Genomic DNA, 13069 nt, shown 5'->3' with positions numbered 1-13069 from the left:
CCATTTTCCATCTCCTCTGCCTCCGGAGATTCCTCGGAGTGTGTGAAAGCCCGCTGGTCTCCCGCAGAGAGGGAGGTATTGCGTGTGGGATGCTCTCCTCTCCCCAGGTCGCCATCAAATGATGCCAGGTCTTCCCAAAGGCAAAGGAGGAGAAGAAGTGGGGGTGGGGGCGGGCCACTTCGGGACAGTGGCCTGGGGCAGGACCTGGGAGCTGGAAGAAGGGAAGCCGCCCGCATACACCTGTATATCTATAGATAGCCATCTGCAGTGATGAATGGATAGATGTCACCCAGAGCCACTGCCCAGTGGCCAGAGTAAAAATCTATGGTCCAGCCAGGGTGAGTTCCACCCTCAGAGCACCCAGCATCCTTCCCCCTGATCTGTCAGGGCTTCTCTGCTGGGCACAAGCAGACATCCAGACCCCTGGATTCTGCCTTTCTCAGACTGCTCTGCACATCTGTGCTCACTTTGGTCGGACTAGTTGGAGAAGGAGGTCCAGGAGAAAGGGATAGAGAGAAACTGCTTCAGCCAGATTGAGCCTGGGGGACCTGTGGTGCAGGTGTGCTGCTTTCTGCTGCCACCTGGTGGCAGATGGGAGCAGAGCCGCCTTCCCTGGCCCTGCCTCAGCCTCTGGGGCTCTCACCCTTGCCCTTGCTGGCTGGCTGGCTGAGCATTTCTTTCCTGTGTAAGCTCACGCCCTCTGGAAACAAAATACTTCCTATATCCTCCCGTGGCCTCAGCAGGGCTCCCCAGTACGTTGGCTTGTTTTGGGGGAGCTCAGCTGCAAGGGCATGGGGGCTAAGGTCAGCCAGGCTCCTCAGCTCCCTGCCTCCTCCCCAGAGTGTGCTGTGCTTTTGAGTCTGGGCCCTTTCAGCCTGGACTATGACGTTGTCTGTTGTAGGCGGTTGCCCTGTTCTGCACACTGAGGGGGTACCAGCTCTCCCCGGCTTACCGGGCCCTGAGCCTCAGTCTTGATCTCTGTAGACTGCAGACACCAGACACCATTGCCCTCCTCACATAAACTCACCAGGACTCTCAGCTGCTCCAGATCCCCTGGCTTTATGCTCACAGCCTGTCCGGGAAAGTCTCTGCTCTGGCACGGGGGTGGGGAGGCGGGGGGGTGGGGAGGCGGGGGGGGGGCGGGGGGGGCGCTAAGAGGGAGGGTGGGGGCTGGGGGGCCTCCTCTGGAGACAGTGTATCTATAACCCTTCCTCTCTGACTGCCTCTTCCATCCTGGCACCCAGTATAGAGCCTTTGTGGTCCATGAGGGGACCAGAGAGGGAGCTGGGTGGGGCGGGGCGGGGCCGGAGGGAACATCGAGTTCCCTGAAAGGGACTTCAGGGAAACCACTCATTGGGCCCACATAATGGGCAATGAGCAACAATTTGACTCAACTTGGCATCTGTTTTCATCTCATCGAGGCTGTTTAAGTTTTAAACTGGTGGCCTGAGCTGGCAACCACGATTCATTTGGCCACTATGATATTTAAAGAACAACTTTTTTCAAGGTGGATGCCTCCAGTTTGCCACAGACCCCCCGACCCCGGTCCCTATTACTCAGACCTACCTTTTCACACATTCATGCCTGAATGCATTTGCTCCATAACCGGTGCCCAAGCGGAAGAACGGAGAACTCTGTGCAAGGGAGGGCACCGGAACCCTTGCTGGAGCAGGATGGGGGCCCAAACGCAAGTAGTTGCAGGAGTCCCGGCACCTCCAAAGGGGGTGGTTCATGGCTTGTTCATGAACTTCCCACTCTGTAGACCCTCTGAGGCAATTTATGAATCCTGGGTCAGCTCCGCCTCCCACGGGCTCTTCCCTTGCCCAAAGAAGGGTGGTGGCTAAGTTTAATTGCGAAGCTAGATCTAAAGTGTCAGAGCATGGCAACGCCCGTGGAGGAGTGGACTCCAAAGCCAGAAAGAACGTGGCTCCGTTTTCTGAAGTTTGGGATCTCTTCCGCCTCCTACCCCCGCCAGTGCGCCCACATGTGTTTAGAAATCATCCTCCCCTTCCTTTATCTTAGGCAAAAGCATTTTTATCTGACTGGCACTCCTCCACGTTGTGAGGCTAAAACTGCCCTTGCTTTTCCCTCCCCACTCCCAGGCTGGGATTCTGGGGAGCCCACCCTCCAAAGCTGGGGTTTGCTGTCTCCAGCTGTTCACTTTAGCTTCCCTGGATGTCCCCCTTGCTTGGCTGGGCCTTGGTGCCAGCCTGGGCTTGGCCTCTCCCCCTTCCCGTCTTCCCTGAGGGTCCGGGATGCTGCCCTGTGCAAGAGCCGAGGACTGGGCTCAGGCGTGCTCAGCCCCCTCCACCCCATCCTCCTGAGCTGGGAGAGCTCTGGGAGCTGAGGAGAGCCTCGAACTCTGCTGACACTGGAGCCTCCGACCCCCTGGGGAGCGACTTCCCATCTGCAGGCTGTGGTCTGTGTGTGTTAGGCCAGAAGGTGTCTGACCAGGGGAAACTGCTCCCCTATCTAGCCTGGCTTCCCCCTTTTACAGCTTCTCCACTCGGCTCCATGCAGAGCCCCAGTAGAGGGGTAGCTGGCTCTGGTTTGCGGCCTCCAGGAATTGTCTGGGCTCGACATCTAGCTCGCCTCCCAGACCCACCCTTGAGGCACAGTCCACCGGTTGGGTCTCTTGTCTTTGCTGTCACTGTTGACGAGAAGCAGAGCTGTAGCCTTCTGTTCCATCCCGGTGCTGCCCAGGGCCTCAGCTCAGAACTACTCCCCCCAACTCGGTCAGAGAGAGAGAGAAAGAATGTAAGCTCCCCAGCCTGTCCGCCTTGTGAGCTTTTAGCTGGGGAGGGGAGGGGACAGGGTTATGGGAATGGGGTTTGAGTCAGGAGAAAGAAGCAGAATCAGATGGCGGGGTGGGCGGAGGTGGAAGGGGGAAGCGGGGGTGGGGGGCAGAGGGACATAGACTACAAGTCCTGGAGGAGAGCTGTGTGAGGTTTTGGAGGGAGGAGCCAGGACTGGGGTTTGTGGGGAGATATCATAATCACAAGGCAAAAAAAAAAAAAATAATAATAATCGCAAGGCTTGAGCTCAGCTCATGGGGAAGGCCAGCACCTTGTCTTAAAATAGCCAGGGGCACAGAAGAGCTCTCTGGATAAACTTTTCAGTCCACCTCCTATCTCCTTCTCCCCTAAGGGCCCTGGTAGCCAGCATCCAAGATGGCCATCAGTGATCCCCACCTCCTGGCACCCACGCCCTTGATCCACAGTGTAAGTGATGGAATGGCGGCAAGTGACTTCTGCCTTGACCTCTTGGGTCATTCATTCTGGGGGAAGCCAGTTGCCATGCCATGTGGACACACAAGCACCCCAATAGAGAGGCCCATGTGGACAGAGCTAAGGCCTCCGGCCAAGGGCCCTCACTGACATGTCAGCCACGTGAATGAGCCACCGTGGAAGTGGATCCTTCAGATGACTGCAGGCCTGGCTGACATTGACTGTAACCTCATGAGGGGCCCTGAGCCAGGAAGGTCCAGCCAGGCGGGCTCTGACCTTGGAGTAGTTTGTTACACACCAGCAGGTAACCAATATGGGCCCTTGGCTTCCCTGATACCAGAATCCCCCTCTTTGAGGGTCAGGTGTGGCCCCTCATCAGAGGCGACCCTCAGCACTCAGGGGAAGAGGAGGCCTCGCTGGTATTCCTCCTGTCTGAGCCTTTTGCCTTTCTCCCACATCCTCACGACCTCTGGCCCTCCAAAGCCCTCCTGGGACCCTGGGCCTGCCTGCCACCCTGGTCCTCATGTGCCCACTTCCTGATGGCCCACTGCACGTGGCTTCCCTTCCGGTTTCGTTGCTCAGGAAAGTGACACGGGCTGATCGGATCTGACAGGGAGGAAAAGTTTGTTAGCCACCCGTCGGTGCAGAGAGGCCAGGAGGACAGCAGAGGGCTGCCGAGGCCAGGCCCTGTGGTCACTTGGGGCTGAGGTGGGTAGGGGCCCTGGGACCTGGCATCCTGCCTTCCAGTGCTCTCTGTTTCCAGTGTGACCACCAGCCTGGGCAGGTTGCTTGCTCGTGTGGTCTGAGGAGGTGAGCGCAGGTGGTGCCACAGACAGTGAGGAGAGCTCACTCTCTGCCAAGGCCAAGGCTGAGCCCTCCATGGGCCTGGTCGCTCTGCAAGGTGAGAGCCCAACCCCACTGATGGAACAAGAATCCAGCCCAAACTCCTGATGCAATCACGTTCTGAGGCTCTCTCTGGCCACACCGCCTCACTGGCCTACTGAGGACAACTACAGTGGAGGCCAAGGGTCTGGCCCTGACACCAGGACTCCCACGGCCCACATCAGCGGTGCGGTTAGGGGCAGTGGCAAACCTCCCCTGCAAGACTCAGTGCCCTCAGCCCCACTCCGCTCCCACGGGAGTACATGAAGGTAGCCTGCACCCACCCAACTGCAAGTGCAGTTGGAATGGGGTCTGGTGATGAATGGGCGGTCCCCCTGAGAGGGGCTATAAGGCTATGACTTTTCATCCGTTCCAAGGTTGCTGGTTTTTTTTTAAATCAAGACTTTCGACTTGGTGGTAGGACCTTTGTTTACTGTAGGAGTGACTGAAGCATGATTTTTGTGCAAATTAGAATGCTAAATTATTTCTTCGGAGCAAGAGGGTCTACCTTTCTTTCCACGATACACAATCATATAGCCTTTATAGTTTTCAAGGAAATAAAAAAAAAAGATGTTGAATTCCATCGATCACTTTTCCAGCATCGATTGAAATGATCATATCGTTTTTCTCCTTTAATCGTGGTGAATTCTATTAATGGATTTTTTCCCTAATATTTAACCATCTTTAATTCCTGGGACCAATCTAAGTCGGTGGTGGTTTATCCTAGTCTTTGTTATTCACCGCCAGATTCAGTGTGTTAATATTGGCTTAGAATTGTTATATTTATGCTCAGGAGCAAGAGTGGCCTCTAGTCTCCCTTTCTCACCTTGCCTTGTCTAGTTCAGTTTTTGTTTTTAAGATGACTCTAGCCTCATGAAAAGCAGTTTGGGAATGTTCTTTCTTTCCCCCCTCTCTGAAGGAGTTAAGAAAAGATTGGAACTATCTGTTCCTTCGATGTATGGTGGAATTGTGTAGAATCATTTGGCCTGGTTTTGTGTAGTAGTTTCTGTGGAGGGAGGTGGCAGAGATATATATATATATTTTTTTAAGATTTTATTTATTCATTTGAGACACAGAGATACAGAGAGAGAGAGAGAGAGAGAGAGAGAATGAGCAGGGCGAGAGGCAGAGGGAGAGGGAGAAGCAGGCTCCCCGCTGAGCCAGGAGCCCAATGTGGGACTCGATCCCAGGACCCCAGGATGATGACCTGAGCTGAAGGCAGACGCTTAACCGACTGAGCCACCCAGGCGCCCCTCAAAGAGATTTTTAATACATGTTTGAATTTCTTTAATGACCATTTATCTCAAATTTCCCATTTGTACTCGAGTGAGTTTGATAAGGTATTTTTCTAAATAGTATTCATCTTATGTGATGATTTTCAAACGTGTTGTTCTAAGGTGTGTAGTTTATTTATAGTTGATTTGTAGTGTTCTCTCTATTTATAAGAAAAACATTTCTGCAGTATTGGTAACTGTGTGCCCCTTGTTGCCTATCTGTGCTGAATCTCATTTTCGTGATCAGTCCAATTGGAAGTTTGTCAATTTGCTTAGTCATTTCTTAGAACTAACTTCTGGTTCTGTTAATCCTTTCTGTTGTGTATGTCTTTTCTGTCTCACTGTTTCTGCTTTTGTCTTTATTATTTCCTTTCTCCTACTGCCTGTAGGATGATGCTGTTGTTCTTTCTGAGGCTTTAATTTAACTTCTTAACGGAAACAGTCCCCTTATTCATAAGAGGACGCAGCTGGACCGACTAACCTGTCTGCTTCCTGGGCCGCCCTGTGATGGTGGACAAGGCTCCCTCCGGGGGTTGCGGGGGAGGCCACCTCCAAGCCCGATCTCTTAGAAGGAGAAAGTATTGGGGGTTCTGGGGGGGAGGGAAGTTGGGGATGTGAGAGCAAGAGCCAGCTCTCCTGGTGGCTTCCTGCTCTCCCGCAGCCCGTTCCCACAACTTTTCCACAGCCTGCCTTGAGGTTCTTTAGGGTCAGGAAAGCAGGAAATCCAGAGGTGCTCAGGGCTAGCTAGTGGGGCTAGGGCGCCTGGTTCTCTGGGGAGAGGAGCCACCCAGACCAGCAGGAGGGATGGGAGGGCAGGGTGGGGAAAGAGTTTCCATCCATCCTCCTCATTTCCTGAGCCCAGTTCCCTCATCCTCCAGCTTCTTCCAGAATGGAATTTTCCCAGTGGGACCAGTTCTGACTTCAGGCTGGGACAACATGGGGCCTCTTCCTGGGCCTGGCTCCTTTCTGGGAAGGAGAGAGAGCAGAGGAGAGGTCAGCCTGCAACTCCAGGCCACGGGGCTCTGGCCGGGCCCCATGTTCTCCTGGAGGGACCACGTCCCCCTGCCCTGTGAAGAGTCTTTCCGGGCCAGACATGCCTGGTGGTGGCCCCTCCGGGCCATGCTTTGCCCTGGGCTGGAGAGTTCTCCCGAGTTCCCTCTCCTTGCGCACTCCCCATCTGTGACCCTGGCCGCTATCTGGGACCTCAGTGGCCCACTCTGTGGGTCAGAGGAGAGAAGGAGCTGATGGTAGGTGAGTAGAGCAAGTGAGGGGACCTCCCAGGCAGGGTGTTGGCAGGGCGCTGGAGCAGGGTGGAGCCCTAAGAGGAAGCAGGCCTGAGCATCTGACGGGCAGAACATTGGTAGGTATGGAATAGTGAGGCGTCCTCCCGAGCCTTTTTCCCCAAGCAATCTGACGATAGTGGGCAGGAGTGTCTGCCACTAGGCTTCCTCCCTGGGCCCCGCTCCCTCAGCCCAGAGTTTGCCTGGGCCTCCTGCTCTAAGATCACCTCCATCCCAAATGGCTTCCTTCAGGGTGGCTCAGTAAGGACACCCGGGGTGGGTGGAAGCTTAATTTCATCCCGGGGGCCAACGTTCGTTGATTGATTGTGACTCCTGGAAAGCAGTGGTCAATTAGCCACATCCGTCAGGGCTGGGGGAAGGAAGGGGGGCATACCAAGGCCCACAGTGGTCTTCTGCCAGCCCCACGGCGGCCTTCTGCCAGCCCCACGGGGTGAGAAACCGACCCTACCACAGTTTTGTGTAATTTGCGCTGAGGTCAGAAAAGTTGCCAGCCCCAGGGTCTTGTGGGTAATAGGCCACGGAGTCCACCTGTTGTTATTTTAAATGGAAAACCTGAGTTTCCTTGGTGTGGGGTGACAGGGAGGAGGTGGACAGAGGGCTACGTGCAGGCCCTCTGGGCCCTGGGGTGGGCTCCTCCCCACCAGGAGTCAGAGCCATACAAGAGCCCTTGCTCTGGACTGGAGCTGCCCCCACCCGGCCGGCCTCCAGAACTGCCTGATGGCCTGCGTTCAAGCCACCTCCTTTCCCACTGATGACGATGTCTATCCATCTGTGCTCGTTCGACCGTGTGGAGGTGGTCTCTGAACTGCTCTCCTGCCCTTGGACCTGGCCTTGACCTTGTTGCATTTGCCTCCCTGCAGAGGCCTTCCTTGACTGTTGACCCCCTCCCCATCCCCTGTCCTGTGCTACTACCCGCTCTGTGAAGAGAGCTGGTCCGTTTGTGTATTTGTGTCGGCACTGCTCAGTGTGGGCTCCTGGAGGGCAGGAGCTTTGTCTCTCCCATTCACTGGGTGCCCCCGGCCCCCACCCCAGTGCCTGGGGCATGCTGGGGCTTCCTCACCTTGCTGACTGCTCCCTGAATTCTCACACCGGTGTCCTGTTCTGGCCCATTGCTCTCAGGTCCCCCTTATTGGAAACGTTCTAAATCAATGGCTGCAGAGTTTGAGTTTCCCCCAGCTAAAGGGTCACTGTAGGGAGCGGCACTGGCCGGCGGACCCAGGGGGCTTCTGTTAGAGCACCATGGTCTCCCTCTCTCACTGGAGAAAGGGCCGTTCCTTCCAGACGACCTCAGGGGCCAGAAGCCTTGGAGGACGGCGGCACCGCCCTGCGTTCCCACACAGCAGGAGCCCTTTTAGCCTTCAGCCCTCTCCCAGGCCTGGGCTGAGCTGGGTCCCTTCAGGGGTGCTCTCCAGGGGCCCGTCCTCAGATTCCTGGGTCAGAGAGTTCCCAGGATGGGACAGGTCATAGCTGGCCCCAGATTTCTCCTGGAATTTCCCGTTTCCTGGAAGGAGGGTGAGGTCATGTTCCTTTTCCCTTGAACTGGGGAGAATGGGCCCCAGCCTGGGGAGCTGTCTGGATTTCTGGGTGTTCAGAGTTCTGGTCACCAGGAGAGCAGGTCACCCTCTGCAGGTGTCCCTGGACCTGCCACCCTGGCCAGTCACTTTTCTCCCACGGCGCAGTGCCTCTGAGGCCTCGGCTTTGCTGGAAGGCTCTGTCCTCTCTCCCCTGCCAGGAGAAAGCGCTCTCTGTGCAGCCCCTGTCCATAGTGGGAAATGCTCGCCCAAGCCCCTCGTCTTTCTCCCCAGTGCTGACTCTCTCCTGCGGGAGAGGCACCCCCTCCAGTGACCCGCAGATGTCTGCTCCATCACACTTGCTGGCTCCGTGCGGCTTCCCCAACGGTGCTCCTCGCACTTGGGCCTGTTGCCCCTCTACCTCAGGAAGGGTTCCCCCCCGCCCCAGGGCTTGTCAAATCAGGCCTGTGATGAGAGGGTCAGGCTTTGGGGGCTGATGATCAAACGTGGTCACTGGGGCCCGGGGCCCCCAACCTGCCCCCGCTCTCCATGGCAGGAGGCCAAACAGGGCAGATGGGGTCCTGACCCCTCACCTCCCACTCTGCTGGGATGCACACTGACGGTCGTGGGGTTTCTTTCCTCTAACGCGGCCCCAGTCTCCACTGTTAGCGGCTCTCTTACCTGGCTAAAAGGTGTGCATGCGTGTGTGTGTGTGTGTGTGCGAGCGCGTGCGGGTGTGTGGTGGTGGTGTTGGTGGGGTCAGCTCCCTGGCCCTGCGCCCCCAGCTCTGACCCATCCGATGACACCCCCCCCCACACACACACCTAAGTCTCCTCTATTTCATATGGGGCTTCCTAACCATGTCCCATGGTGGGACAGAGGCACCTCATCCTGGGGTCAGGGGTGACACCACTGCGGCCAGAGGAGAGCAGCCCGGCAGTCCGGCTGAGGGGTGTCGGACTCTGGCCAACTAGATGCTTGGATTCAAGGTAGGACCTCCCTCTGAGACAACGAAAGAAACGGAATAGGAGCAATTTGCTCAAGTGACATATTTCAATATAATCTCTAAAACTCTATGAATTGAACAGATAAAATACCTCTGGGCTATTTTGTTACAAAATATTTGCCATTTGGATTCGTCGCTGGGTGCAGCCACCCTGCCTTTCCCTAGAGAGGTTTCTCTCCAATGGGGTGAAGGGGCAGATGCAGAGGGGTGGGGAGTGCAGCAAGAAGGTCCGTACGGCAGGACACGGGGACAGATGGACAAATGGCTACCAGGGAAGCCTATTGGACACAAAGAGACATTCTGGCAGGCTATGGGGGAACAGGTGTGTGTGTGTTTTGGGGGGGGTCAGGGGCCCAGGGCTGATCAATAGGTGTGCCTTCGGAGACAGGTGGGCTTCCAGCTCACGCTCCCGGGGCAGGGTCTTGGTCCAGCTCTAGCGGGGGACTTGCCCAAAACCGTGTGGGAAACCTAGTTACCGTCCTCACTCCCGCTTCCAGAGTTGGGGCCATATGGATACCATTGAGAAGGGGGCCCAGGTCCCCTAAAGTAAGGTCTAGAGAGCTGATCTGGTGGGCCCACCTCGGGATCACAGGGCATGTACCCAGGACGCGGTGTCGGGAGGCCCAGTCAGCACTCCGCTGCCCCCCACTGCCTTGGGGAGCAGGGAGCCCAAGTGCAGCTCTGACCGGGCCCTCCAGGGAGGAGCGGTGGAGTGGTGGGGTCAGCTCCCTGGCCCTGCGATGACCCATCCGATGACCCAGGACTTTGGGGATGAGGTTCTAGGACCAGGGACAGAGGTGGGTCCCAACCTTAGCCTGCTGGCTGGTCAGAGGAGGGCAGTTAGAGACAGTGGGGACTCTGGTTTTCCCAACAGTGAGGGGTGCCATCAGGGCTTAAAAACCTCTCACCGCTCAGGCTTGGCTCCATGTGCTGCTGACCCCAGGCCGGTCCGCCTCCTAGACCAGGCCTCCCTGTGCTGCCGGTGGGGCCCAGGGAAGCCACCCCAGTGACAGGGGGTAAGCCCCTACCTGGGGAAGGGGCCCTGAGACGCCTGAGCGTCTGGGTCCTCAGAGACGGTGCCGGCCCTAAGACCTCTGCTGGGCCTGACCTGGAGAGTCAGGGCCACAGCAGAGGTGGGAGGGAGGGGCCAGGTTGGCATGCCCATCAACAGGGAGGAGGGCACTTTCCAACCAGAAGCACTGTGTGAGCAGGTGACAGGGGCCCGACGGTTGGGACTGCGGCCCGTCTCAGTGGCGGGCCCTGGCGCTCATGGTCTCCACCAGTGAGCACACTTAGCCATCTCAGAGCTCCTGTTCCTTCCTAGGGCAGCCTCCCTGCCGCCCAGTGTAACTACTGCTCTCTTCCAGCGTGGCCCCTCATTCGAGGTTCAGCCACCCCCCACCCCGAGTGCCCCCAACTCCTGCTGTCTAGGCCTGCACTTTCAAAGGGCGATCCCTGCCTTGGCCAAGGGCATCGGAGGTGGCTGAATCTGTGTGCTCCATCTGTCAGCCGCTCTGTTCCGAACGGCTGTGACTGGAGCCACCTGTTAGAGGAAAGGCACAGGAGAGGGGCAGGGCAACAAGGAGAGGAGATCAGCTGGGCAGCCACTGCGGGAGAAGGTGGCAAATTGGTCACAAGTTATGGAAACCGGGCTGACAAAGACAGAGCCAGAAATAAACTCACTGGGTGACATCATATGACGTCTGGGTGACTGCACACACACTCGAAACTAGGTCATCTGGAACCTCTGAGAGTGGGGGAGGATTCTGCGCCTCCTAGCTGGCTCAGGGCACTCCCTTTGGGGCATGGGGTAGGCGGCAGGGAGCAGCAGACTCACTTTAGACCTGGCCAATATTCACTTCCACCTCTTGGCAGGCTTTGATAATGGGCTCCAAGTGGGAGGGGATCCTAATGAAGGACAGCAATGAGCTCTTGGCACAGGACTGGAGAATCCGGCCTGGTTTGGGACAGATACTTCCTGAAAGGGCTGGGATCCGGGCAGGCCGCGGGAGGGCCCGAGGGCTTTGAGGCCGGGCTGCCTGGGCTCCGCTGGGCCTCGTAAAAGCGGACGCTCGGATTCTGGTGGGCCCTGGGGAGCTCAGCGAGCCCTGCTTGGCTCTCCTGTGCAACTGTGAGGGTGTAGGGGCTCTTTCAGCCACGCCTACTGGAGGCAGGTCTGGCACCTTCCTGGAGGAGGCACAGGGAGCGGGATTTAAAGATGACGGGCTAGTTGGAGATGGCAGCAGGAGGAATGCCAGTGCCTTTGGATCACCTGCTTCTCCTGCCTGCTTCTGTCTCCAAACCTCTCACGGGGGCCACGGAAGTCATTCAAGAGGGAGCCCTGCCTTGGGTCCAGTTCCTACCTCTGCTGGCTGTATCTGTCCTTGGGCAGGTCACCACTACTTCTCCCTGTGTCGGTTCTCACGCTGGAAGAACCTGGTTTGTAAGTGTGTGTTTACGTCTATACCCTCTGCACTTCACATTGGCTGGGGAATATCTGGGGCTAGAGAACTAAGAAACTCTTTTAAAAGGTGCATTTTGTGGATATACGACCTCACGAGTCCACAGCTCTGCTGACTTACTCTTGAGAGAGCTGAGAGTGGTCCCCCTTTCCCTCTTTAAGTTTCTCAGAAATTTCCTGCAGTCTGAGAAGCCCTGGACAGGCAGGGCCCAGCTCCTGAGAAAGCAGGAGAAGGCCCTGGGAGGAGGGGGAGGATGTGACCAGGACAGCCAACATCCCTGGGGGTGGAGGATCAGCCTCCTGAGATGGCTAGGCTTGGGGGCTGCAGCAGAGAAAGCCTCCCACCCCTCGCATCACCCACCCGGCCTGAGGCCTGGGGCCTGACGGACTCAGGGCCAGGAAGCTGGTTAGGCCCTCGGCTCCTGCTTGCTTCAGTCCATGGTCCAAGTGGCCAGAGTGGTAGCAGGAGGAAGAGGAGGCCTGGACGTGCCTGGCTGTGTCGGGCCCCAGGAGAGTGAGGTGGGATCTCCAGATTAGGGGGAGGGGTGCTCAGACTAAGGGAAGCATGGTGGGGGCGAGGCGAAACCCAGGTGCCAGGGATTGAGAATCTCTTTCCAAAACGATGGTGATCAGTGGCCAGGAGTGCATGTGCATCGTGCCAGGGCGTGGGGAGCAGCGAGCGAAGGGGCGGTTGGGGCTGCTGGCTGCAGCTGAGGCCCCGCCTGGCCCCCGGCGGCCAGCCCTCCGTCCCTCGTCCCAGGGACGAGAGCGCGGGCGGGGCGGGGGCGGGGGGCACAGAGTCTACACCAGGCTCCTGGAACCACTGGAGTAGCGGCGCCGGTGCAGCAGGGAACCGGGTGGGCAGTACTGGTGGGGGTGGTTGTAGGGGGGTGGGGGCGGGGGCAGCGGAGGCTGGTGGATGACCTTGACCGGGGAGCCCGGGCCACCCCGGGGTGTGGAGCCACAGGAGTCGGAGGAGGACGAGGCGTAGCAGGAGAGGGCCTGGCTCAGCAGGGGCTCCATGCGGGCCAAGCAGGGCTTGTCCAGCACAATGACCTTGACAATCTGCTGGCACTGCACCAGGGTCCCAGGGGGCGTGGGTGGCAGCGGCGGCAGCGGCGGGGGCTGCTCCCTCAGGGGGCTAGGCTGCGGGTCTGGCGGTGGCACCGGCACTCCCCTCTCGGCCCCCAGCCCGGGGTTGTGCTGAGACGTTTGAAGCCTGTTGTGAATTGACACCTAGTTTAGAAACAGCCAGAGAAGCATGAAATGTTACAGGACTAATTCCCAGCTGCTAGGACTGGTTACCCTGAGCCTCCCTTCCCAGCCCTGTCTCGCCTCCTGTGCCCCTCGGCTGCTCCCAGCCCTCACCTTGAGCCCCGCTGGCCACCTCCCCACGGGCCTGGAGGA

At 57.7% G+C, this 13069-nt stretch overlaps 1 protein-coding gene across 7 annotated transcripts in view; it reads right to left on the bottom strand.

Moving 5' to 3' along the window:
• Positions 1-5287: 5287 nt before the first annotated feature.
• IQSEC3 (IQ motif and Sec7 domain ArfGEF 3) overlaps positions 5288-13069 on the bottom strand; it is a 110794-nt gene continuing 103012 nt past the window's right edge. For 2 of the 7 annotated variants that reach the window (XM_027595064.2, XM_027595065.2), the window contains one exon: positions 5288-12898. In XM_027595064.2, the coding sequence (XP_027450865.2) occupies positions 12464-12898 (435 nt within the window). In that variant the 3' untranslated portion in view covers positions 5288-12463. The remainder of the gene's footprint in view (positions 12899-13069) is intronic. The other 5 variants (XR_004819322.1, XR_004819324.1, XM_027595066.2 and 2 more) reach the window with 4 other exon arrangements.

This window comes from Zalophus californianus, chromosome 9, assembly GCF_009762305.2.
Source record: "Zalophus californianus isolate mZalCal1 chromosome 9, mZalCal1.pri.v2, whole genome shotgun sequence".
NCBI classification, from domain to species: domain Eukaryota; kingdom Metazoa; phylum Chordata; class Mammalia; order Carnivora; family Otariidae; genus Zalophus; species Zalophus californianus.
This window is presented reverse-complemented; position numbering and strand designations above follow the sequence as displayed.